At 43.1% G+C, this 27500-nt stretch overlaps 1 protein-coding gene across 1 annotated transcript in view; it reads left to right on the plus strand.

Annotated features, from left to right (window-relative positions):
- The window catches only part of CDH13 (cadherin 13), a 542002-nt gene that overhangs the window by 102751 nt on the left and 411751 nt on the right, over window positions 1–27500 (plus strand). Inside the window, 1 exon segment of the mRNA XM_032230145.1 lies at window positions 15556–15667. Within this exon segment, the coding sequence (XP_032086036.1) occupies window positions 15556–15667 (112 nt within the window).

The raw sequence follows: 27500 nt of genomic DNA on the forward strand, positions 1-27500 counted from the left end.
ATTCTAACCAGGGCGTCCCCACGGCTCAACATGCCAGGCCCCTTCTATTGCATGTCTTTCCCTCCCCCGTGTAGCAGGTTTTAGAAAATAGAATTTGTAAATAGGATCTTACAGGCAGTTTCATGCTTGTGATGCATTTGAGTGGATTAGATTAGCAGCTGTTAAGGTGAGTGTGAGTGGGAAGGATGTGCAATTAATGGCTTTCAACAACAATACATTGGATGAGATAAATACATGTTTTAGCTACACTTAACTGAAGAATGTCGTGCCATATACAATCCCGAAGGCTCGGCTGTTTTTAAACAAAACTGTTTTGCAATGAGAAGGGTGGGGGAAGGGAAAGTAGTAAAAAAATATATATGAAAAATTGACATTTCCCAATCAGATTTTTTTTCCCCAAAAAAATTGTTTTGATGCCGAGGCTGCTGGAGAGCACAAAAATGAAATAAATGCTTCAGTAATTTTAAATTGCTGCCTACGTGTACATGTGTAATATATAAAATAATTGGATAGCCTTGCGTTCCTGAGGTTTCGCAATTCTTCCAACAGAAGGGAATATATGTAGCAGTGGAAGGGTCTAGGCAGGGGTGGGCTTCAAAAATTTTAGCAAGGGGTTCTCTGCCCGATTGCTGGGTGGGCATAGCCATGGTGGGCATCGCCTCTTGAGTCTCCTGCACCATGTGGGGGGAGCGTTTTTAGCAATAGCAATAGCAGTTAGACTTATATACTGCTTCATAGGGCTTTCAGCCCTCTCTAAGTGGTTTACAGAGTCAGCATATCGCCCCCACAGTCTGGCTCCTCATTTCACCCACCTCGGAAGGATGGAAGGCTGAGTCAACCTTGAGCCGGTGAGATTAGAACCGCTGAACTGCAGATAGCAATCAGCTGAAGTGGCCTGCAGTACTGCACCCTAACCACTGCGCCACCTCGGTTTTTCCTCTCCCTGGGCTCCGGAGGCTGTCCTCGAGCCTCCGAGAAGGCGAAAATGGCTTCCCCAGGCTCCGGAGGCCTTCAGGAAGCTGGAAATGGGCCCATTTCTGGCCTCCCCAAATTTCTGATAGGCCCTTTTTCACCCTCCCCGTGCCTCCGTGCGCGCCCTGCAGTTACCTACATCCAAAATGGGCCGCGTGGGGACTCCTAGGAAGGGAAGGGGCAGGCAGGGCCAGCCAGAAGTGGAATTTGGGAGTTCTCAGAACTGCACAGAATCTTAGCTGGAGGTTCTCCTGAACCCCTGCGAATCCCCAGAAGCTGACCCATGGATCTAGGATCACTTGATGTGGGAAAACTCAACCCAACATCCCTGTATCCCAGACCTGTTCCTCTCTTAATAACATTAGCAGTATTATTAATGTTATTATTATTAATAGTTTTGTTATTAATGAAACCCCAATGATTTTAATGAAACTAAGAAAGGAGGAAGAAGCAGATGGTCTCCCTAGTAATATGAAAAGAGGAATGGATCTTGAGTACCATTATCTCGTGTTGAGTTACCCCATGGTAAGTTGGCCACGGCGACTTGTCCCATTCTGCTGCGTGGTCCTTGGTGGTTGCTGATCTTGGTTGATGCCTCACACTGCTCTGATGGTATTACCTGGTCTGGGAATGAAACGTCTTCAAGCAAGCAAGCAACCTCAGAGAGAGCATCAAGGGCTGCTTAGATCAGTATCTCAATTCTTTCCTTGTTTACCCGCTAAAACAGAACAAGCCCCTCACCCCATCCCAATATTATATCGTGTTAAAATTATCTGATGCGTTCCCTTGTTGGATAAGAAAAAAGGCAATTTAGATAGAGCAAAGATAACCGTTTATCTACCTGAAGCTTCTTCTTTTTCCCTATGTTTTATCCCAAAAGACACTCCGTAATGATTACCAATGAGAAAATTTATTCCATCTATTTAAATAGACGTGATAGAAAAAAAAGGGGAGGGTATGGAGAAGGAAAAAAAAAATAAATGAAAAATGGCAGCACTAGGAATTTAGCCTAAGAACAATGCCCTGATTACCCAACAAATATCTAGTCATTGTCTCTGTCTTCACCTCTTCCTTTCCAATGCTATATTTGGAAGGAGGGATGGACAGACAGAGATAGATGGAAGGAAGGAAGGAAGGAAGGAAGGAAGGAAGGAAGGATGGACAGACAGACAGAAAGAGATGGATGGATGAATGGAAGGAAGGAAGGAAGGAAGGAAGGATGGACAGACAGACAGATGGATGGATGGATGGATGGATGTAATGAAGGAAGGAAGGAAGGAAGGATGGACAGGCAGATAGAGATAGATAGTTAGTTGGATGAATGGATAGAAGAAAGGAAGGATGGACAGACAGATAGATAGAGATAGATGAATGGATGGATGGAAGGAAGGATGGACAGACAGATAGAGATAGATAGTTGGATGAATGGATGGGTGGGTGGGAGGAAGGAAGGATGGACAGATAGATAGAGATAGATGGATGGATGGATGGAAGAAAGGAAGGAAGGATGGACAGAGAGATATAGATGGATGGATGGATGGATGGATGGATGGATGGGAGGAAGGAAGGAAGGATGGACAGACAGATAGAGAGAGATAGTTAGATGGATGAGTGGGTGGGAGGAAGGAAGGAAGGATGGACAGAGATAGATAGATAGATAGATATAGACAGACAGACAGACAGATAGAGATGATAGATAGATAGATAGACAGACAGACAGACATATGAAAGGAGGGACGGGGGTGAGGGAGGGAGGGAAGGAGATAGATGATAGAGTGATACAGAGACAGACAGATATAGAGATGGAGATAGAGAAGGAGACAGAGAATGAGACAGAGACTGGCAGAGAAAGAGAAAAAAAGACAGAGACAGATAGACAGACAGAAAGAGGGAGGGAGGGAGGGAGAGAGGGAGAGAGAGGGAGAGAGGAGAGAGAGAGGGAGAGAGAGAGAGAGAGAGAGAGGAGAGAGAGAGAGAGAGAGAGAGAGAGAGAGAATTATTGTGAACATTTTTCTAGTCAACCAGTAGCCACATTGCTGGTCATGGATGAGACCGTAATTCTAATAATAATGAATTTCTTGCTGCTGTAACGAGGCATATTTCAAAGCAATATTTTCCTTGCGCACATGAATTTTGCAATGAACGTCTCCCTTATTCATGGCGGTTTTCTACATCATTACCCTTCATGTACAAATGTAGGTCACATTTCTTTCCCTCTTCCATTTGCAAACCCCACTGCAAATTTTTGAACACCGTCAATGTTGGCAAACAAGTACCCAGCCGTTCACATATTCACTGAAGAGGAATATTAAGATACCATTTTAATTTCCCAGAAGGATCCAGGAAGAAGTTGTGGGAGAACTTCAAATGGCAGACCAGATCTTCACCTGGTCCAGGTAAAAGAGAATGAGAGCCGAGTGAAATAACGAACTTGAAAATCTCTCTCTTGTTGTGGCCCGCCAACGGCCAGTGGAGTCGGACTGTGAGGAGGTTGGGGAGGAACATGGGCCAGTCCTGGAGGCTGGGGAAGCCTCGGACGAGGGATCTGCATTGCAGGCAGAGACAGGGCCAAGGCTTTCTGGCAGTGATCAGGTGCCTTCGGAGCGAGACAGCAGTGAGGCAGAGGAACAGCTGGAGCCTGTTCCCAGTGTGCGCATGCGCAGAGCTGCCAGAAGAAAAGAACAGCTCAGAAATCAGGGTCGACTTGGGAGTAAAGTCGCAGGTGGAAGGTGATTGGGCTTTTGTAGGAAACAATTCATTCGTTCGTTGGATTCGTTTCAGGAGTGTGAAGATCTGTCCGTGAATCTCAGAGACTCTGTGCCCAGCCTTTCCTTGCCCAGCGCCCCCATTTGCATGGCAGCTTTCCAAGCTAGATAAGGTCTGTGGTCATAAATATTCCTTTGAAAGAGTATTTACCAGGCCTTTGCTGAATGTGAATGAGAGGAATTCACATTCATTTAATAAGAGGGGTTTTGCCAGGACCAGGACTCTCTGCTTCATGCTTTTTGGGGAAGCCTAGCTCAGAACACCTCTCTGTACCTGCAACAGGTTCGATTGTCTCCTGCTTTCCAAATTGCTATTTCCCCCCCCTTCGGTGTCTGCTTCATTCTCTTATAGATACTTTCCCCCATTTTGGCTCTCTGAAATTTATCATATTATTTTTCTGTTGTTGAGTGTTGCTCTATAGATTTTGAAGAGAATGGCCTGACAAGAACAATTGTCTCTTTACATCTTTTTTTAAACAATGGTATCAAAATGGATTTTGATTTTTTCCCCCAAGTCCATCTCCATGTTATTCCGCTCCCATCTTGAACGTTCTTTGTTCTGTGTGTGTTTTGTATGGAATCGTCTAAAATGGACAATTATCCAATCAATGCCAAATATTTATCTATTTCTGAGGTAAATCGTTAATAAGAATCATTCCCCCCTCCTCTTGTCGGAGTGTCTTCAGTGTTTTTTCAAGTACATAAGCTTTTTACCTTTCAACCATCAAAATCTTTTGTAAGGCTGCTTAATGGATTTGGGATCAACAGCAATGCTTTTTATCCATGACTTCAGAGGTGTGGAAGGTTTTTTTTTATCCTATTATTCTTATTTTGATAAAAATCAAATAATTATGAATGATTATGGACTTAGGAGTGCTCTTGGAGCACATTATCTGGGAATCTAATTAATTTATGATAGATACAAGGGCTTTTTAAAAAAATAAAATAAACCCTGACTATCAAATGTTCATCTTTAATTGGTAGCTGCTTCTAATTCTAACAGGCTTTATTTATTCAAAAAGGTCATTTTTTGATGTAATGACTTAGCTGGCTGAGGAGGTAGTCCACTTTAAAGATTTGGTGCATTGGATTTGCTGAACAACAACTTCCTTCTTTCCTTCCTTCCTTCCCTTCCTTCCTTCCTTCCTTCTTCTCCTCTTCCACTCCCCCTTCTTCCTTCTCCTCATCCACTCACCTTTACTTCTCCTAACCTTACTATTCTCCTTCTTTCCTTCCTTCCTCTCCTCCTCCTTCTCCACTCACCCTTACTCCTCTTATCCCTACCATTCTCCTTCTTCCTTCCTTCCTTCTCCTTCCCCTCTTCCATTCCTCCTTCTTCCTCCTCCTCCTTCTCCACTCACCCTTACTCTTCTTATCCATACCATTCTCCTTCCTTCCTTCTCCTTCCCCTCTTCCACTCCTCCTTCTTCCGTCTCCTCCTCCTTCTCCCCTCAACCTTACTCCTCCTATTCCTACCATTCTCCTTCCTTCCTTCCTTCCTTCCTTCCTTCCTTCTCCTCCTACTTCTCCACTCACCCTTACTCCTCCTATCCCTACCATTCTCCTTCCTTCATTCCTTCCTTCTCCTCCTCCTTCTCCACTCACCCTTTCTCCTCTTATCCCTACCATTCTCCTTCCTTCCTTCCTTCTCCTTCCCCTCTTCCACTCCTCCTTCTTCCTTCTCCTCCTCCTTCTCCCCTCACCCTTACTCCTCCTATCCCTACCATTCTCCTTCCTTCCTTCCTCTTCTTCTTCTTCTCTTTCCTCTCTTCCACTCCTCCTCCTTCCTTCTCCTCCTACTTCTCCCCTATCCTTACTCCTCCTATCCCTACCATTCTCCTTCCTTCCTTCCTTCCTTCCTTCCTTCCTTCCTTCCTTCCTTCCTTCCTTCCTGTTCATGGCTAGGTAAAAGAAGTACATTGGTTTAACCGAGTAAAAAGGAAGAGAAACACTTTGAAGCTGCCCTCAAACACTAAAAGACTAAAGTTCCCTTCATAATTTGTATTTTGCTCATCCCCAGAGACCAGAGTTATGTTATCACTAGACAGAATTTCACCAGAAATGCATTTCCAGAAGAAAGCGTTCGGGTCTAAAGTATATGTAAGTCTCGTCACCTAAGCATTGGCCTTCATGGAAAGGAGTCAAAACATTCCGAGATGCTACACAGCATTTCAGTTGTAATGGCAGGGACTGAGGCTTCGAGAGGTTAGAGCAGCAGCTGCATCTTAAAGCAGGTGAGAATTTTTTTAGCCAGCCTGGTTGCTGCTTCAGGACTTGAGAGGCTGAAAGAAATGAAGGTCCTTGTTCCCTCCAAGGTTGCAATTATACGAACAGTAATAAAATACAGCTAATGTCCTTCTCTGCCATAAAAGAAAGAAATTGGATAGATAGGCTTCATAAAAAGAAAAGTGTGCAAAGGCATTTGTTTTCGATGTACTTTGTGGCAAGAACGCTTAGATAAATTCCGCTATCCCACTTTTGCAGTTCAGGCAGCATAACATTAAACAATTAAAACCCTTCAGATGTCCATTAGTACTTTAGTCTATTTTTGTTGCCCAGATAAGGCTTTAATGGTAATAGATGCCTACAATATCTCTTTTGTTGCAATATATTTCCAGCAAGGTAATACCAGTAATTTGCATCTAATCATTTGACGATGGAGCGCAAATTAACTCGTGAGCCGACATAGTTATTTCCAAAGATTATTCAACATGATTTTTTTTTTTTAAAAAAAAATTCTTTGGCAGATTTTTAAAGACCGAAATTCAGTGACATCTTCATTACATGGTGAATTTTCTTGAATTTTTTTTTTTTAAAGTGGGGATACGTCATTGGCAGATTTATTTTCAGAATCCATAAAGGCACTTCATACTTAATCCTTCAGAGGTGTCGAAAGACCAAAAATAAAAATAAAAAAAACCTTGCTCTGTTTTGCAGGAACTAAAACTGCCAACTGGTTCCTATCACGTCATGAAACCGTGACGCGGGGATTAAAATATGTGCATTGAAAATGCGTAGACGTTTGCAAGTGAAAAGAAGTGGATGGAAGATAGGGAAGGATAAAACAGTCCATTTCAGAGGTAGAATGGGAAACTTTTCTGATGGTGGTGAGGTCTGTCCCTTGGTTGTAGCAATAGCAGTTAGACTTATATACCGCTTCATAGGGCTTTCAGCCCTCTCTAAGCGGTTTACAGAGTCAGCATATTGCCCCCACAATCTGGGTCCTCATTTTACCCACCTTGGAAGGATGGAAGGCTGAGTCAACCTTGAGCCGGTGAGATTTGAACCGCCGAACTGCAGAACTGCAGTCAGCTGAAGTAGCCTGCAGTGCTGCACTCTAACCACTGCGCCACCTCGGCTCTCAGACTACTGACAAGTAGTCTCGTTGTCTCGTACAACCAGACTACCTTGGTCCCAGAAGAACTAGAAAATTTCAGTAGTAGAAACTGATGTTCTTGTCTTTTTTCAGATGTCGATCCACACCTATATCCAATTGTCCCATAGATTTAGTTCTAGAACAGCGATGGATAACCTTTTTTTGGCTCCTGTGCCAAAAGCGGGGGGAACGCAGGAGGGCCACACCCATAATGATATGCACATGCCCCCTGCTTTTGGTATGATTTTTTTGCCCTCCCCAAGCTCCAGAGGCTTTCTAGGAACCTGGGGAGGGCGAAAGCAGCCCCCAGACACTCCTCGGAAGCCCTCGGGGAGCAAAAAATGGCCCTACAGGGAACCCGGAAGTTCGGAATGGTGACTTCTGGTTTGCTCGTAGAGCCATTTTTTGCCCTCCGAAGCTTCAGGGAAGCCTCCTGAAGCTTCCTAAAGGCTCCAGACGGTGAAAAATAGCCCTATGATCAAACCAGAAGTCCGTTCCTGAACTTTCAGTTTGCCCGTAGGGCCGGCTTTACGCGCTCTGGGGGCTTCAAGAAAGCCTTTGGAGGCTTCAATAAGAGCCGAGGTGGCGCAGTGGTTAGAGTGCAGCACTGCAGGCTACTTCAGCTGACTGTTAGCTGCAGTTCGGTGGTTCAAATCTCACCGGCTCAAGGTTGACTCAGCCTTCCATCCTTCCGAGGTGGGTGAAATGAGGACCCGGATTGTTGGGGGCGATATGCTGACTCTGTAAACTGCTTAGAGAGGGCTGAAAGCCCTATGAAGCGCTATATAAGTCTAACTGCTATTGCTACTGCTATTCAAAAGAAGGCCAAAGTTAGCTGGCCAGCACGTACATGCGTGCTAGAACTGAAAGGGCAACACCTCACATGCCCTAACAAATGGCTCCATGTGCCACCTGTGGCACATGTGCCATAGGTTCGCCATCACGGTTCTAGGACAAAGAGCTCCATAAAAGATGTGACAGTCCCATTTCTACAGTGTGTCACACAACAGGCAGCCCTTGATTAAAACCATAAATTTAGTGACTGTTTGAAGAACGGTTGCAGGAATGTCTAGTTTAATGAAAAGAACTAGGGGAGACGTGATATCAGCATTCCAATATCTAAGGGGCTGCCCTGAAGAAGAGGGAGTCAACCTATTTTCCAAAGCACCTGAGGGCAGGACGAGAAGCAATGGGTGGAAACTAATCAAAGAGAGAAGCAACTTAGAACTAAGGAGAAATTTCCCGACAGTTAGAACAATTAATCAGTGGAACAACTTGCCTCCAGAGATTGTAGGTGCTCCAATACTGGGGGCTTTTAAGAAGAGACTAGACAGTCATTTGTCTGAAATGGTGCAGGGTCTCTTGTTTGAGTAGGGGGTTGGGTTAGAAGACCTCCAAGGTCCCTTCCAGCTCTATTATTCTCTTATTTTGTGATTGTGTTGATATTCTGAGAATCTGTTTCAGTGGCACTGAAAAAAGTGGCGTAGAACTGGTCTTCCCACTGATGATTGTCATAGCATCCTATGGTCACAAATCAGTGGTGGGTTTCAAATTTTTTTTAGAAACTCTTCTGTAGATGTGGCCTGCTTTGTGGGTGTGGCTTGCCGGCCATGTGACCGGGTGGGAGTGGCTTGCTGGCCATGTGACTGGGTGGGAGTGGCTTGGCAGTCATGTGACTGGGTGGGTGTGGCCAACTTGTAAAATGTGATGGAACTCACATTTTAACAACGCTCTTGCTTAGCAACCAAAATGTTGGCTCAGAAACTCTGGCATTTGAAGCACGCAAGTCTTAAAGCTTTCAAGTTACAAGACCCTTGCTCCCCTAACCCTTTAGAAAAAAAAAACCAGGGCTGTTCAAACTTGACAGTTTTAAGACTTGTGAACTTCAACTCCCAGAATTCCTCCTCCAGTCATGTTGGCTCAGGAACTCTGGCATTGAAATACACAAGTCTTAAAGCTGTCAAGTTGCAAGACCCTCGCACCCCTAACCCTTTAGAAAAAAAACCCCAGGGTGTTCAAAGTTGACAGCTTTAAGACTTGTGGACTTCAACTCCCAGAACTCCTCTTCTCGCTCTTCATCTTGATGGCGTGTGGACAGGTGGGGAGAGGGAGCTGGAACCGGTTCTAAACGGTACTGTAGATTTGTGGAACCTCTTCTATAGAAGAGGTTAGGACTGGCAGGAACCCACCCCTGCCCTCTCCTCAAAGCCTGCCAGGAGTTTCTTAAAAGTAAGAGTTTCGGCTTCTAGAACAAACTCCCATCTCCACCGCCCAGAACATAAAATTAATTTCCAACTAGTTGCTCTCAATGTCATCAAAATAGATTGGGCAATTTCAGGTTTAGAAATCATTTTCTCAACTTGTTCCACTGTAACTCTCCTCAATTATTTATCGCCTTTGGGGGCATTAGATCATAAAGCCATAAGCTCCAGACTGCTAATTTCATTTCAAAGTTTCAAGTTTCTCAGCACATATGGGCAGCAATTAGATCTTCAACTCATAACTTAAGTATCATTTTTCGGGCCTCAAAAATGGTCTTCGGCGGCACTGCAGCAATGCGCAAAGCCATCTGCCAACAGGACGCATTTGGCCAGCGGAAGCGACTCATTGCAACTTAAAGCAATGCAAACCCACTGCTCAGAGGGACGACGGAAAGAAAAGCCGAACTCCCGAGGGGGGCCGAGAGCAAAGGAGAAAACAAGGCTGCGTTTGGTTTCTGGAATTAAAGAGTTAGGAAATTGCTTTATGCTGCGTCATCATCATCTTCTAACGACCCCATAATCCCTTGCGGGATGGAGTCTGGGCAACTGAATGGTGCTAGCAGAGTGTTTTAATGGCCAGATGCCCTTCCCTGTCACCAATGGGGAGTTTTGTGCAGCAGATATATTCTTAGTGTGCCAGAAAGAGAAATATCTGCCTCTACTCAGGATCGAACTCACAATCCTCCTGATTGCGGGGAGAGAGCTGCCCCTCTAGGCCACTGCATCACTCCAAATTGCTTTCTGTTGAGTCATTGGGGAAGAAAAAAATGCTGCACAAGGGATCCTCCATTTATGAGCACGATTGGGGCTAAAATCTCCATTGTTAAGCAAGCCAGTTGTTAAGTGAATTGTGCTCAACTTTACCATGATTGTTAAGTGAATCGTGGCAGTTATTAAGTGAATTGCATGGTCATTAAATGTCTCTCCGACTTCCCCCATTGTCTGGGCTTCTCAAAAGCCAACTGGGAAGATAACAGATTGGGGATCACTTGACACACACCCCCACCACGACATTGCAACGGTCGTACATGTGGTTGCCAAGTTCTCTAATTTGTGACAGGGGTGGGTTCCTGACAGTTCTAACCTCTTCTATAGAAGAGGTTCCACAAATCTACAGTGCCGTTTAGAACCGGTTCCAACTCCCTCCCTGCGTCTGTCCGCACATCATCAAATTGAAGTTGATGCCATTTCAGATAAGTGGTTGCCCAGTCTCTTCTTAAAAACCTCCAGTGATGGAGCACCCTCAACTTCTGGAGGCAAGTCATTCCACTAATTAATTGTTAATGAAGCCCATCAGAACTTTGAAGCTGCGTCTTAAGTGGGGGGGGGGGCTGTTGTAACTTCAGACAGTCACAAAACAAAGTCAAGGATTTCCTATACAGAAAAACATCTCCGCACCCAGAATTCCCCGTTAGGCTGGATTTGAAGCTCCTACGATTCCACAGCCAGCATTATCTTTTCAGTGACTCACCCTAACCTGGAAATTCAGAGAGTTTCTCTTCCAGCGTATTTGAAAAGTGGCAGAGTGCAGACAACTGCAATAAAGGATATTTTATTGCCTTCCATTACATTCACCTCTTGCACACAGCTGTATCAACCGAGAGACGGTTATAGATCTAAGTGTATTGTTCTTTGCTCTTCTTCGTAAATGACAAGTTTGTACTTTTTTGCAACCATAAACTTTTCAAAGCCGAGACTTAAAGGAAGACAAGTGGCCCTTTATTTCTCATAAAGTAGCCATTTACTTTTCATAAAAGTTTTTTTTTACTTTTTTCCCTCTGCAAGGCAGAAAGAGAATATACGAGACGCTCCCTGTTTTAGAAAGATAATTAATAATAATAATAATTATAAAAGGCCCGTGTGTGGCTGTGGATGACAACTACTTTAATATCGAGGGGAGAATAAAGCATTGGAAATTGCATGGCTAACAGGAAAAACCTCCATCTCATCTGAAGGCTGGGCCAGCATCTTGTAATTATCCCCCAGAGAAGGAAAGCTAGGTTTAGTTGCTGAGCTGAACTTAACAACACCTTCCACAAAGTAATATGTGAATTATTGTCTCTGTTTAGTTCCCTCCTTGATCTCTGCTGCAAACTCCTTGCAACATTCATCTGGCTCTGTGCAAAATTTAAATGGAAAGGATTGCTTTCCTCCAGATGCTCTCGTTTTCCCCAGCATCATTTCTAGCCTGTGTTTTCACTTCTTGCACATACACACGAGTGTGCATGCACACACAAACGCTAATTAATCATCTTTTGTGGAGTTTTTTTCTACCATGTGCAGAGAGTCTCATCTTCTTGATAAAAAGAGCTGGGCGAGAAAAACACAAGGATAATTCGTTACAGAATGAGGTTTGCAATCACACCCACAATTTCCCCCCTGTCAGTTTTATTAACACACCGCTGGTGCAAGCCTCCAAGGAAGGTGCAAATTGAATTGAAGGGGCTAAACACTACGGCGAAACGTGTCTGACTGACGGTTTGTGAAACTTGGAAAACAAAATGAAAACAAAACTCCCAGTGTGTTGACTTTGGCCAAGTTGCTTAATTACATATTAAGTGTATTTGCCGCCTATCTCGTTTATTCGTGGCACGACATAACCGCGAACGTCAAAAGCGCACCGACAACACTGTGGCGCTAAAACCGCGATGTCAAAAGCGCGCCGACAACAGCGCGCCGACAACAGCGCGCCGACAGAAGCGTGATTTAACTTAAGGTAAGGTTTAGGGTTAGGTTTAGGGTAGGTTTAGGGTAGGTTTAGCGTTAGGTTTAGGGTTAGGTTTAGGGTTATTTTTAGGGTTATGTTATAGTGTGCTTCTGTCGGCGCGCTGTTGTCGCGCGGTTTTGACGGTGCGGTTTTGTCACCGGGCTTTAGTCACACGCGCTTTAGTCTACCGTGGTTTTGTGGTGGAACCCGTTTATTTGCCGCCTATCTCGTTTCAAAGAAGCCCTGGTTGGGGGGGGCTTTTAGCAGATCACTGTCAAAATAAGATTCTCAGAGATTCGTGGTAGGCGGTTAAAGATGCTGAGCTCATCAGCTGGAAAGGTTTGAGACCCAAGTGCCGTTAGACAGGGTGAGCTCCTGTTCCTTACTCCAGCTCCTGCCCACCTAGCAGTTTGAAAGCATGCAAATGCGAGTAGATAAATAGGTACCACTTTGGTGAGAAAGTAACAGCATTCCGGGCAGCTTTGGTATATAGCCATGCTGGCCATATGACCATGGAGATTGTCTTCGGACAATCCAGGTTCCCGTGGTCAAAATTTAGAGATGAGCACTATGCTCTAGAACTGGACACAACAGGAAGGGGGAAATCTTTACCTTTTTAGAGTCTATTGCATTGGGCAAAAGACTAGATTACCAAAATTTAGAAACTGGATTTTTTATTTTATTTAGTTACTATTTTGTACCTTGGTCCTCATTTTATTAATGAGTATATTAGAGTGGGATCTCCCTAACTTGTTTGATTTTCATTCTATCTGGTTGAACACAGAGGATGCTAATCGCTTACTGGATTATACAATATTCTTGTTCTGCAATGTTTTGGATTTGTGTATAATTTCATTCCCGGGGGTTAAGACTTCTATCCCAATTCCATTTCAGAATTCCAAACGGTCATTCAAATCATGCAAAACTGAAATCCAAATAAAGTCTTTTTTCCCTCTCTTCCTCTGCTTTTTTGCATTTTTCTCCTTGGTTTCTCGGTTATAGCAATAGCAATAGCAGTTAGACTTATATACCGCTTCATAGGGCTTTCAGCCCTCTCTAAGTGGTTTACAGAGTCAGCATATTGCCCCCACAGTCTGGGTCCTCATTTCACCCACCTCGGAAGGATGGAAGGCTGAGCCAGTGAGATTTGAACTGCTGAACTGCAGCTAACAGTCAGCTGAAGTGGCTTGCAGTACTGCACTCTAACCACTGCGCCACCTCTGGTTACATTGTTACATGGTGGTCCTTTATGGTAGCTAGTGATGGATGGCGTTGTGATGATTTGCAGGTTAGGACAGGAAACCAAATTAGTCATTACAAGCTTAAGTCAGCGTTTTATGGAAGGAGTAAACCTTGTGAACTCTTTCCTTTCCCCCAGTTGATCACTTGAACAAAAGGACAACTTTTGGCACACACCATTAAAGATGAGAAATGTGTCCATCTGCTCAGTCTGAGCTTGCCAATGTGTCTTGTCATTAAACACTCTCTGTCGCTGTTTCCTTCTTTGCTACCTCATCAGGTTAGCAGAAAAAGGTTCTATAGTCTCTAGCTGTAAATCCGGGGAAAGGAAAGGAGAGAGATCAACCATGCTTTTATTAGTATAGTTTACCACAAATAAACCACAAGAAGGCTGTTGGGTGATTTTGCTTGGAGTATCTGTCACCTCACAAAGTATCCCTGGCCTGCTCTCGAGTTGACATAGGCAAGGGGGAATGGGAGACTGATGAAGCAGCACAGCAGCCACAAACAGAAGCACATTCCAGGCATATCTTTCTCAAGGCTGTCTCCCAGGTTACCCACAGTAGCCGAAGGGGGAGTGAGAAAGTGCTCCGGTTGAAGAATGTAATTTATGACAGATCCTGGGGGGAGGGGGGAAACAGGGTCATAATTGGGGCCATAAATTATTTGGGGTCAGAGTTGGCTTCACTTGGGTATGTGCCGACATGTTGCTCCTAATAAATAACTGGATTTCTTTTGAAGCTTGGCTTGAAGCTCATGATTTAATTAGGGCATCCACCGGGACCCTGACAGTATCTTTGAAAGAAACCACCTGTCAGGCCTGCAATTATATTCTTTTTACAATTTTGGCCTGCCACACTTTCTTTTATTTCATTATGCTGTTTCTTTAACATAGTTGATGGGAGGGGGGAATAGACAGGAGTAGGATTGTGGAATGTATTGTTTTCATTCTTTACTAAAAGCCAAGGACATCCTTTGTCTCCGCACCAGTACACCTGACCGGTAGCAGCTGGGTGTGGATGCCAGCGTGGAAGAAGATTGGACCATGTGATGGATTGTGGGTGTGGGGACAAGAACATGAACTTTTAACTGGGTGGAATTCTGATGTCATTTCCAGTATTGGGATTAACACAGATGTGCTAAGATGTCTGCTTTATTAAATTGGAACTATAAGGATCGTTTTGCCTTGGACTCTGATTTAATTCTACATGATACTTAGAACGCTGACACCACCTTTCAAAGCCTGATGATGGTAAAGCTTATACTGGCTAATTTGTCTTTTCAAGATGAGTTTCATTTGCAATTATTCCTTCAAGCTCAGCTTGACTTTCTGTGAAATCTCTTCCCTTCCCCCTCTGGGCAGACCTGCTGCTATTAAAACTATATGTCCACAAATTGAAAATTCATGTTCTAGGAAATTTGTATAGGTTCTGAACATCCCTAATGGTGGTGGGCAATCTCCACTGAATATTTTGACCAGTAGAATATCTTCAGTTGTGATTTGAGTGGTGCGATGGCCTAGAGGTGGAGTTCTTGTCTCACGATCAGGAGGCTGTGAGTTCAATCCTAGGTAGAGGCAGATGCTTTTCTCTCTGGGCACAATGAGGATATATCTGCTGAACAAAACTCCGCACTGGCAACAGGGAGGGGATCTGGCCAGTAAACACTCTGCTCCATTCAATTGCCCCTGAGTCCACCCCAATGCAAGGGATTACAGGGTTGTTAAAAGAAGGTGATGCATATCTTCAGATGTTATTAGAAAAGGAGTGGCAGAACTGGGGGCAGAGTTAAAAGAGGGCTCAGCCTAGAACCCCCTAAGTAATCACAAGCAGATTAAGTCCAACTTCTGTGGAATACTGTTGACCCTTATATCACTCCAAGCAGGCGCTAACCGTTAGTTTTGAAGATTCCCATGCATAGGCGGTTCAGCAATAAATCAGTTTAACTGGACCTTCATGTGTGGACCTGGTCTTTCACGCCTGACAGATGTTCATGGATATAATTTGTCACCTTCCCAACAGAAGAAATGTCCTCCTCCTCCTCCTCCTCCTCTTTCAGTCCATGTCAAATGCCTTTCTATGCCCCAAGGCACAGAACACTGAGCAAATGTTAAAAGGATGGGAACCACTTCTAATCTTGCAAAGGTTGAATCTCTGTCCCTGCTACTATTTGCAAGAGCGGGCATCAAAGGTGAAACTAGGAGATATGAAAACTCCTCTTTCTTTGCTTTTTCAGGTGCTGATCCCTACGTTCACAAAGGATTTAGAATGCATTCCGGGATTTCAGCAGAAGGTTTTTCACATTGAACATTCGTCGGCATTCACAGTGGGCCAACCGATCCTGAATTGTAAGAAATCTTATTTTCATCTCTCTCGTTCTTTTTTTTTCCCCACACGCACAAAAAAAATACAACTGCAGTCTGGGTGTTCCTATCACGTTTGGAATGTATTAACAATTTACTATCCTTGTAACAAGCGTCCCTCTGTGGTTTCTACTTGAATTTATATCGTAGAGTGACAGATTTTTAATTTTTAAGAAACGTTTCCTAATTCTGTATTCATGCAAACTTTGACCTTTGCCGTGGCTTCAGCCTTCTGTGCATCGTGAAAAGCTGGTGTACTTTAATGGTTGGCTCTAGTGGATATCAAAAAGGCACATAGTGGCTCAGTGGCTAAGATGCTGAGCCTGTCAATCAGAAAGGTCGGCAGTTCGGCGGTTCGAATCCCTAGCACTGCATAATGGGGTGAGCTCCCGTTACTTGTCCCAGCTTCTGCCAACCTAGAAGTTTGAAAGCTCATAAAAATGCAAGTAGAAAAATAGGGACCATCTTTGGTGGGAAGGTAACAGTGTTCTGTGCACCTTTGGCATTTAGTCATGCTGGCCACATGACCATGGAGACGTCTTCGGACAGCGCTGGCTCTTTGGCTTTGGAACGGAGATGAGCACTGCCCCATAGAGTCGGGAATGACTAGCACATAGCACCTTTAGCTATACTGAATATCAATATGGACTTGGGGAATAAGTTTGTGACCTTCATCCTGAGCCACATGGTTGCTGGAATTCAATTATCTGTTTCATTCTGGCAGTGCAGAATCACGGTGGGGGACCTTGACTTAAAGCTGGATGAAGTGTGGACATATGCTACTTCTTGGGTGCATTGAACTTTGGAATTTGGCCCCAGATTTTTTTGGTTTGGAACGGTGATGTTTGTAGTGTGGATGAAATGGATGGCCAAAGACTCATTTCAATAAGACAGGTGTCAAATTAAAATGTTGGCACTCTGCGTTGTGAGTTTGGCAGGCTGAGAAGAAGAGACCAAATGGTCCATGAAGCATTAACCCTTCTTGTACACCTGAGAGGTTTCATCCAGGTAGTAAGGAAGTTTGAAAAGGACGTTGTGTTCGGTGAGGGGCTTTTATGTAGGGAGAAGATTGTTTTTTAGTATAATTTTGAACAGTCGCTAAATGAATAGTTGTAAGTTGAGGACAACATGTAGTTCGCAATGAGTTTTTTAAAAAATTATCTCAGGTAAGTTATGGACTATTAGACATTCTCGAGCCTTAAAAGTGCTGAAGGGTATGCTAATCTGGGGAAAATGTTTTGGGCTTGAATGTGTGCCTCATGTGATCCACATTGCCGATTCCTAAACTAATTATTTTCCATTTTTTGAGGTGTGCTTTTTCAAGCTTTCTGCAACTGTGAGCAGTTGCTAGGGGATGAGCAATCTCTCCTCTGACATTTACTCTCCCTGCCTTTCTTATACGTCATCTCTAGGACTGAAGCAACGGTGCAAAACTCCCTGAATTTTCAATATTCCCCAGTTGAGGTGGGGTAAAGTACCTGTACTCTTAAGGATATTGTTGGTTGCTGGAGCTAAACTCCACATGTTGTGTTCCCGAAGATTGCTTCTTAAGGTGACTTTCCTGTTTTCTCCTGCAAATCCTGTGTCTTCTAAGACAACAATGTATTGGTGGAGACTGCAATTATGTATTCGGAGACTGCAATTAGTCCAGAATGTAGCCGCGCGAGCGATACTGGGTGTGCCAAGGTACACCCATATCACACCTATCCTCTGCGAGCTGCACTGGCTGCCCATTGGTCTCCGAACATGATTCAAGGTGCTGGTTATTACCTTTAAAGCCCTACATGGCCTAGGACCCGGGTACCTGCGAGACCGTCTTCTGCCACATACCTCCCTTAGACCAATAAGATCGCACAGGATGGGCCTTCTCCAGGTGCCCTCAGCAGGACAATGCCGGCTGGCGACACCTAGGAATAGGGCCTTCTCTGTTGCCGCTCCGGCCCTATGGAATGAGCTGCCCCAGAGAACCAGGCCCTGCCCACTCTCATGGCCTTTCGCAAAGCCATTAAAACCTGGCTTTTCTGGCAGGCCTGGGGCTGTTGACCCCTTCATTGAGGTCCAGCCCCCTCCTGATTGGGTGTTTGTTGTGTTCCTTTTTTAACTCTCTTGTGTCCCATTGTTTTTAAAAATTCTTGTAGTTTTTTTTTCCATTTCTGTAAGCCTCCCGGAATCCTCCGGGATTGGACGGCATAGAAATTCAATAAATGAAATGAAATGAAATGGTGTTAGAATATGCTCGTGAAGAATAGTGCCATCCAAGTCACACATTTTAGAACTGACTAGGACTGATAATGTTACCTAGTTTGGTTAAGGAAACATCTGCAAGGAAACAAGGAAACTCAGAGAGCACCAAGAATTCCCCAGTCCTCCTCCTCCTCCTCCTCATCTTCATTGTCCTCCTCCTCCTCTTCCATCTCCTCTTTCTCCATTCCGCAAACCCTACTCCCTTCTAGCACTGATGATGTTACTTAGTTTGGGTAAGGAAATGTCTGCAAGAAAACAAGCAAGCTCAGAGAGCACCAGAATGTCTGCATTCTGTTATGTTTGTTCAAAGAAAAGGTCCTCTTTTTTTAACCAAAATAATGGTTCCAAAGTGAATTTGTCCAGTCTCTTGTGTTCTCATGCCCTCTTATAAAAGGCACACTTAGTTTCTAAACAATGCGATGCCTTGAAACCCAATACCACCCAGATCAAGTGTTGGCTGGAAAACCAAACTTCGATGATGGCGTGTTATTTAAGTCTTCTTTAATTCTATAGTCATAAAGTCTGCCACGGAGATCTGATTTCCTTGGGAAGCTTAGGAGTCAAATGTTGAAAATCTGTAATATTTTAAAACCATGGAAACTACTCAAGATGATGCTATTTTGCTAAACTTTTTCTCTTTTCAACGGAGAGGGTAAACTTCTAGAGGGGGAAATGCAAAGGAGAAATGCCGTAGATCAACGTCCCTCAACCTTGACCATTTTGAAAGGTATGGGCATCTTTCCAATCAGCCTCCATGTTGTTTCCAGTGTCTTGGAACAGAATCAGATGGATTTTTCTTCTAACAGTTTGAAAGATAAGAAATGTTGGTTTCAGGAAATGGACACCACCCGAAGCACTACTAGAATTCCTATTGTTGTAGGTTGCAATAGGTTGGACCACAAGAAAGGCTGAGCACCAAAGAATGGAGGCCTTTTGAACTATGGTGCTGGAGAAGACTCCTGGAAGTCCCTTGGACTGCAAGGCCATCCAACCAGTCAGTCCTAGAGGAGATCAACCCTGACTGCTCTTTAGAAGGCGAGATCTTGAAGACGAAACTCAAATACTTTGGCCATCTAATGAGAAGGAAGGACTCCCTGGAGAAGAGCCTAATGCTGGGAAAGATTGAGAGCAGCAGAAGAAGAAGGGGATGACAGAGACTAAGGTGGCTGGATGGAGTCACTGAAGCAGTCAGTGTGAGCTTAAATGGACTCCAGAGGATGGTTGAACACAGGAAGACCTGGAGGAATGTTGTACATGGGGTTACGATGGGTCAGACACAACTTCACAACTAACAACAACAAGGTTATAATAACAGAATCTTGGAAGACATTATCTTCCCCACCTTCCTATATGGAAAAGAATCAAGGTGGGATGAAGTTGACTTGGGGCAGCCCTTGAAGAGTATTCGGAGACTTCAACTCGTCGAGAACGCAGCTGCACGATCGATTGTGGGTGCACCTCGGTACACCCATGTTACACCTATCCTCCGTGAGTTGCACTGGTTACCGATCAGTCTCCGGATACGCTTCAAGGTGCTAGTCGTAACTTATAAAGCCCTTCATGGTATTGGATCTGGGTACTTGAGAGACCGCCTGCTGCCAATTACCTCCCACAGACCCATTAGATCTCACAGGGTTGGCCTCCTCCGGGTTCCATCTACTAGCCAATGCCATCTGGCTACTACCTGGGGGAGGGCCTTCTCTGTGGCAGCTCCGGCCCTCTGGAATGAACTCCCCGCAGGGATTCGGACCCTCACCTCTCTCCAGGTCTTCCGAAAAGCTGTCAAAACCTGGCTTTGCCGGCAGGCCTGGGGGTGATGAGTTCCCTCCCCTCTTGACATGCATGGTTGTGCGACTGTTGCTTATTTTATTATCTGTATTTTGTTTTTATGTTCCCCCTTTTTCCCTCTTTTGAATTGTTCGCCGCCTTGAGTCCTCCCGGAGAAGGGCGGCATATAAATAATAAAATTCCATTCCATTCCACTTTCTTTCTCACACTTTCTTGACTTCCAGGGCTAAGATGGTATATACCAAAGGAGTTTAACCAAGGCCTTCACCATGTTCCTCAATGTCTTTGGGAATCATTATCCTTAAATTTTGACTTTTGCCACTGGTCCCATCAAAGGACTCTGCAACTGAATCTTCTCTAGCTTGGGTTGTTAATTTCTTCCTTTTCTGATTGTTTTTACCCGCACAGAAGGAACCTGCTGTTTCAGCCACATTTGATTAGTCCATTTGTGATGACCCAGCAGACTGCACTGGAGTGAAACTGGAACAATAATTAAAGCACATTTATTGATATTAATTTGAGGGAGACGGGAGGACAAGAGGCTGTTCGCTGCGTGGGATTAAGAAATGAAAAGAGACGGGGGACAATCATCATTAGGGAAAACACAAAGTATGGAATTGCCATTTGCCATCAGCCTCAGAATAATAAGCTATTGATCTGATCAGAGGTTATAGGTCTCATCAAAGATGTTTTGACGTTTGTGGTCATTTGATGCTCCAGCAAGCCCTTATTAGTACATTTATGCACCTCTTTGGAAGAGGTGGAAATTGTGGTTACCCTATATTAAGAACAGCAAATAATTATATCCGCATCCCTGTATTTATGAATATTTATCTAGCTTGCACTCAGAAAGTAATGAGTACAGTAAGGTTTTAGAAGGGTGAAAGCTGTGATACATATAACAACCTCATAAAGCTTACTGCCATTTTGCAAACGGAGGACTGAAGTAGAGAAGAGAATAAGCTGAAAGCACCAAGAGATCAAGCTATATTCCTGCTTATTCTCGCTAAAAATAAGAGTGAACACATTCATTGCTTCTTAATGCTGGGCACACCCAGTATGCCTGTATTTATTCTTTAACTGGCTGATAACCTGGCATTGCCCAAGTATTTATCCCTCCAGAGGATGGGAGAGGACAGGAAGGCCTGGAGGAACATTGTCCATGGGGTCACGATGGGTTGGACACGACTTCGCAACTAACAACATTTGTCCTCAAAAATAGGGAGGGAGCCCCCTTGTGGAGTGCTGTGAAGCCATTACCATGGCAAATCTACTGCGATGTAAAGTAGAAGCCATTTTACGGCAGTATGGTAGAAGCCATTTTAAGGCACAACAGGCTGCATCTTAACAGAACACGCACCCCGAGGGTGTTAGGGGTGTCTTACCCCGGCAGTATTTGTTTCCAGAGGATAAGTCATCAGTGTACCAAGTTTGGTTGAAATTGCTCGAGGTGTTCCAGAGTTATTCTGGAACACACCCACCCACACACACACAGCCATTTTTATATAAATTACATTAAACTTGTATACCATCAGTGTCAAGGAACACAAGAAGTGTCCAGGTAGGATCATAACCATCAACCATTCTGCACCAAGCATCATGATGGTATCCTAGATTAGCTCGAACCCTTCTTTTTTCCTCCATGGAAAAGTAACCATGTGTAGATAGTGTGGACAAAAACACCTATTGCTTTTGACCCATTCTTTCCAACATAAGACCTTGTGGGGTTATAGAGAAGACTAGTAGAAGGATGACATTGTCAAAAGAGAAGGAAACATTAGTCCAGTAGCTGGATAGTAAGTTTTCTATTTGAGTCTTTTCTTCATCTCCTCTCTTCATTGGAAGTGTCAGCGCTTGAAATGGTTGTCAGAATCTTGTCATCAGGGGGCAAAAGTTTCATCAAATGGAAAGCTTGTGCTATCAAGCAAGAGCCCCAAATCTCTAGTGATTACTTCTTCCTAGCTTTATTGGTTTTTGGTATCAAGTAGAAAATTATGAAGGTCTTGTAGTACAATTTACCCAGAAGTGCGGCCCATAAATCAAATTCTCCAGATTGGTTAGGATGTACACTCAATTGCTTGCTGTGGTTGTCCCGGTGTGCCTAATAGAGGGAGGGAATCCTCTCGGTTCCCCCTCCCCCAGTAGAATCTCCTGGGTGCAAACTTCCAGTCAGTTTTTCCAGAAATATTCAATATCAGAATTAATCACAATAGCTTAGACTTATATACAGCTTTACAGTGCTTTGACAGCCCTCTCTAAGCCATTTATAGAGTCAGCCTCTTGCCTCCCAACAATCCGAGTCCTCATTTTACCCACCTCGGAAGAATGGGAGGCCGAGTCAACCTTGAGCCGGTCAGGATCGAACTGCCAGCATTTGGTAGAGTCAGTCTGCAATACTGCATTCTAAACAGAGGTGGGTTCCTACCGGTAGTAGTTTGCTGGCCTGGGTTGCCGGAACCAGCAGAGGCCCAGGCCTGCGACACCTCTCAACTGGTTCCCTAGTTGGCGTGGCATGTTTTTTTATTTTTAATGTTCTGTGCATGCGCAGACCTATTTATAGGCAACTGCACATGGGTGTGGAGCAGTGGTGGGTTGCAGGCGGTACGCCCTGGTACGGGCATACCGGAACTTGCACTGGATACTGGATAAAAGAGCCGAGGTGGTGCAGTGGTTAAATGCAGCACTGCAGGCTACTTCAGCTGACTGCAGTTCTGCAGTTCAGCTGTTCAAATCTCACCGGCTCAAGGTTGACTCAGCCTTCCATCCTTCCGAGGTGGGTAAAATGAGGACCCGGATTGTTGTCGGGGGCGATATGCTGACTCTGTAAACCGCATAGAGAGGGCTGAAAGCCCTATGAAGCGGTATATAAGTCTAACTGCTATTGCTATACTGTTCTGGTATGGTGTTCTGGAGGGGCCACTCGGCCATCCGAGCTCCTTACCTCTCCTTTAAGCCTTTGGTGCTTCCGTGCACGTGCATGGCGCGTACAGCGCCTGCGCGATGCTCCAACGAGCAGCTGGAGCATCGCGGAGGCTCACGGAGGCATTGCAGACAGGTATGACACATGCACGAGCCACGTGTGTCCACGTGGGTGAAGCCAGATCTGGATGTGACCAGCAACCCACCCCTGATTCTAACCACTGTGCCACCATTAAAGTCTGTTCAAAGGCCTCGTGTTTGGAGAAAGGGTGCATTTCTTCGGTGAATAAGAATTGCGTTCTCCTTTGTCGATCAATTAATTAAATGTGTTCTATACAATTATTTGAATCTGGTGGGTAAAGTGAGCCATCTGAGAAAAATAAAGGATGGTTCATTGCTGAAATACCTGCAAATTTAAGGCTTTTAAGCAGTCTCATCAATATTTTTCGTATTGTCCATTGGATTATAGAATTTTTTTAGAGAAAGAAAAATCCTGCTATTACTCAAGAACAGTGTATAATTTTGCAGTTGTTTGCAGCCCATCCTGGTTATGTAAATCAATGGAACAAATATGAAAACCTGGTTGAACAGAGGTTGCCTTTGGGGGTTCTTCAGTAACCCAAGTACTTTTAATTCCTGGCTGAAAAGTGAAAGAAGATAATCATATTTTGCCTAAGTAAAAGTGAGAATCTCTTTTCCCCACCTTCATTATTTAAAAATGTCAGCAGGACCAACGTGCATATTCCTTTGCACCCTCCAGCAAATAAATATAGAGAATGTAGAGAGATTTTTTTTCTTCTTCTTCTTACTTATTTACCAGTTAGCTGTAAATGTTCTCTTAATTGTACATGAAACTTGCCAAGGGAAGAATGCAGACAAAAAAAAAAAGAGAGAGAAACCTTTATCTCAATTCAAGCTGGAATATAGTCATTCAATTCAGTCAGCAAAATGTAAGTAATTCTTGCTGAGAAATTTAAAAATGGGGGAATGAGGAGGGGATGAGAATGGAAATGAGAAAGTATGTGACCATATCTACATTAGTGGTGGAGAAAATTTAACTTACATAATTATTATTAAATTCATTGCCCAAACTAGGCTGGCTCTGATTCAGAAAATACTTGTATCTCTGCTTAAAGAAAAAAATTCTAGATTATTTTTCTAACAACCAGATCAGTGCAGGAATGAAATAATAACCACACGATAAAATGTTGGGACAATTGTAGCTGCTAAAAAGGCAGGGAGAGTCTTAGATGTAAGGCTTAAAGGCATGGGATTAGAAACCAGATGTGATGGGAGATGTGAGTTCTAGTCTTGCTTTAGACAGCTGAGTGTCATGGAGCCATACATTTTCTCTCAGATCCAGAGAGACGAAGGCAAGGCCAAGCCACTTTCAAAAACGCTGCCAAGAAAATTGCATGTTTGACAGGCATCAAAACAGACTTGAAGGCATACAACACTCCCCCCCCAAAAGATATTAAGCATTATATTTTGAATATTAATCAGTCAAAATCAATCTTCGTGACTAGATTAAATATCTCTCCCTTGATATTCTTTTGCACTGTAGTCTAAAGAAGAAGTATGTCAGAGTTTGTTGCATAAATTCAAATCCAGAAGCACACACAGATAACTGATGCAGCAGGATTCATTAACAGTATGTATGTATGTATGTATGTATGTATGTATGTATGTATGTATGTACATGATAGATAGATAGATAGATAGATAGATAGATAGATAGGTAGGTAGGTAGGTAGGTAGGTAGGTAGGTAGGTAGGTAGGTAGATAGATAGATAGATAGATAGATAGATAGATAGATAGATAGATAGATAGATAGATAGATGTAGAGATATAGATGTAGATAGATAGATAGATAGATAGATAGATAGATAGATAGATAGATAGATAGATAGATAGATAGATAGATAGATAGATGTAGAGATATAGATGTAGATAGATAGATAGATAGATAGATAGATAGATAGATAGATAGATAGATAGATAGATAGATAGAGATAGAGATAGAGATAGAGATAGATATAGATGATATAGATATAGATATAGATATAGATGATATAGATATAGATATAGATATAGATATAGATATAGATATAGATATAGATATAGATATAGATATAGATATAGATATAGATATAGATATAGATATAGATATAGATATAGATATAGATATAGATATAGATATAGATATAGATAGATGAATAAATGTACAATACCAACAGGTGGTTCTTCCAAGTAACCACAAGGCAGGAGAGTTACAGGCAATCACAAGGAGTTAGTTTCATTTCAGCAGACAAGCCCAGACAGACTGCTAGTTTACTTCTCAGAGTGGCAGACTGCTAAAAGTTTCTGTTTCAATTGTCTGCACAGACTCAGGTCTGTTTAAGCTCCCATTGGCTGGCTTAGTTGCTCTGCCTATTCATTGGCTGACCTTGTTCCCATGTCTCTCCCAGTCCTGAATATTTTAACAAAGTACTAACTCTAGAATTATTGTAAGGCAACACAGACTGAAAATATCTCTCCCCTCTTCTGTTATTGCTCTCCAGTAAACTAGGGAGGGTCCCTTCTGAAACACTTCCCATGCTCTCCCTTCTTCTTTGCTGCCCTGAGAATCATTTTTACATGCCGATTGTCCAATCTGCAGCTCTTCCTCCTGTCTCCCAAGGCCATTTCTACATACCATCCCATGAACGGAACAGTTGTTGATTATCAGTCCAGAAAAAGAGCATTCTACAATAAGGGAGCAATGTGGAAGAAGATCTTTGGCCAGAATGCTCGCTGAGTAGTCTCAGCCAACCCAGACTCACTGGTGCCAAGGGAGAGATCATTTACAACTGGCATAAAAGATGGCGTGACCCATTTCTGCCAGAATGGAATAACTTGCCGCAGCCAACTTGCCATAGCCAACTCGCTGCAGAAGAATACAACACATACAAAAGTTGCCTTAATTTCGATGGAAACCTGGCTACCAATAATAAAATAATACAGCAAGTCAATCCAGAAATACAAGCGTTGCAATAATTTCGATGAAAACATGGTAATAAATGTAACTGAATGAAAAGATTAATACAGCTTTGGATTTTCCCATGGAGAGTGTTCCCGCAGCGAGTTAGCCACGACAAGTAGTCCAAGACCCCATTTCTGTAACTTAACTTTTGAATACCTTACTCTCTCCTCTCCCTCCCCATGAAATTACCCTGCAGTCTTAAGAGATATCGCACAGGAAGGAAAAATAGAGCACAACAGACAAATCAGTGTAAGAACAGCCGAACTGTTGCCAGTCATAGTTGCGCCTGTGATTATCCTTCTCAGTTTTCTTTCTTCTTTTGTGAACGATGTCTTTATCTTCCGATCAATATCTCAAAAGGCTACTGCAGTTGCTGGCTCTCCTTCTCCTTCATTCTTTGTTAGGCAGTTCAGCAGGACTTTGTCAAATACAGAGGGGGAAAAAAAATCCTTGCAGGCAATTTCTCACTTTTTGACCTAAGCTGAAATCTTTGGCGGTCAGAAAATGTCTATTTTTTTTTAAAACTGCTTTTATAAAATCACCAAGCTAGCAATGTCTTCATACACAGCCTTCTCTTTTAATAAGGTGGAAAGCACATTTTGAATAATGTGCTTTCCAGGCCTTTATTCCTGCTAGTGCAGGGAGATGCAAATTTAGATTGCATTTCGGCGTTCCTTTTTTACATTTCATTTCAACTAATACTGGGTGGCTATTTTTTTCTAAAAAAAAAAATACTTTTGAAGTACATGTTTAAGCAACGCTTACATCTTTATCTAATGTGTTAATTTGGTGAGGAATGGGGAACTTATCGCATATATACCAGGCACTTTTGTGTTTGCAAAAATTGAATTGCTCAGTAGAAAAGAATTACGTTTATCCATTGATTTTCTTTAAATATATCTTGGCTGCTTTACAAGTGAAAATCCTCCTGCACAGTGAACTGATAGGGACCCTCACATATTATTATATTACTGTAAATTATAATGACAATGAAATTGAGATGTTACGGTTTGTTTCTCTTTAAAAACTCGCATGTCATGTGTCGTTGAGTGGAATTCATTTTAAATACTATAGGCTCTTGCAAAAAGCAGGACTCTAGTTCTAGTTCAACCCCATAACCATCACACAATGTTCTCTGTCTAGAAGAAAGGGTTATGTGATAGGTTTGGCTTGCCTTGACTTGTTGTATGGAGCTCACCATCGCTGCTTTCTTAGGATTGGGCAAAGTCATGGCTGACGCTAGTTAATTAAACCATTGCTCAGCACCCAAAGATTCTTGTTCAAAAGCCAATTGGGCTGGATATATATATATATGTGTGTGTGTGTGTGTGTGTGTGTGTGTGTGTGTGTGTGTCTACACACACACACATCTACATCTATCTATCTATTCATCTATCTATCTATCTCTCTATCTATCTCTCTATCATCTATATCTATATATAATCTATATCTATATCTATCCATCAATCCATCTAACCATCTATCCATCTATCCATCTATCCATCTATCCATCTATCTCTGTCTCTGTCTCTCTCTCTGTCTCTCTCTCTGTGTGTGTGTGTGTGTTTGTGTGTGTATGTGTGTATGTATGTATGTATGTGTATACACACACACACACACACACACAAACACATATAGCTTGAAATAGATCTATACTAGTCTCACTTTATTTATTTATCAGCACAAATGCAACACACACACACACACACACACACACACACACACACACACACACACACACACACACACACACACACACATATATATATATATATATATATATATATATATATATATATATATATATATATCCTTTATTGTCATTATACAAAATAAATACAACGA

Source organism: Thamnophis elegans, chromosome 14 (genome assembly GCF_009769535.1).
Source record: "Thamnophis elegans isolate rThaEle1 chromosome 14, rThaEle1.pri, whole genome shotgun sequence".
Lineage (NCBI taxonomy): Eukaryota > Metazoa > Chordata > Lepidosauria > Squamata > Colubridae > Thamnophis > Thamnophis elegans.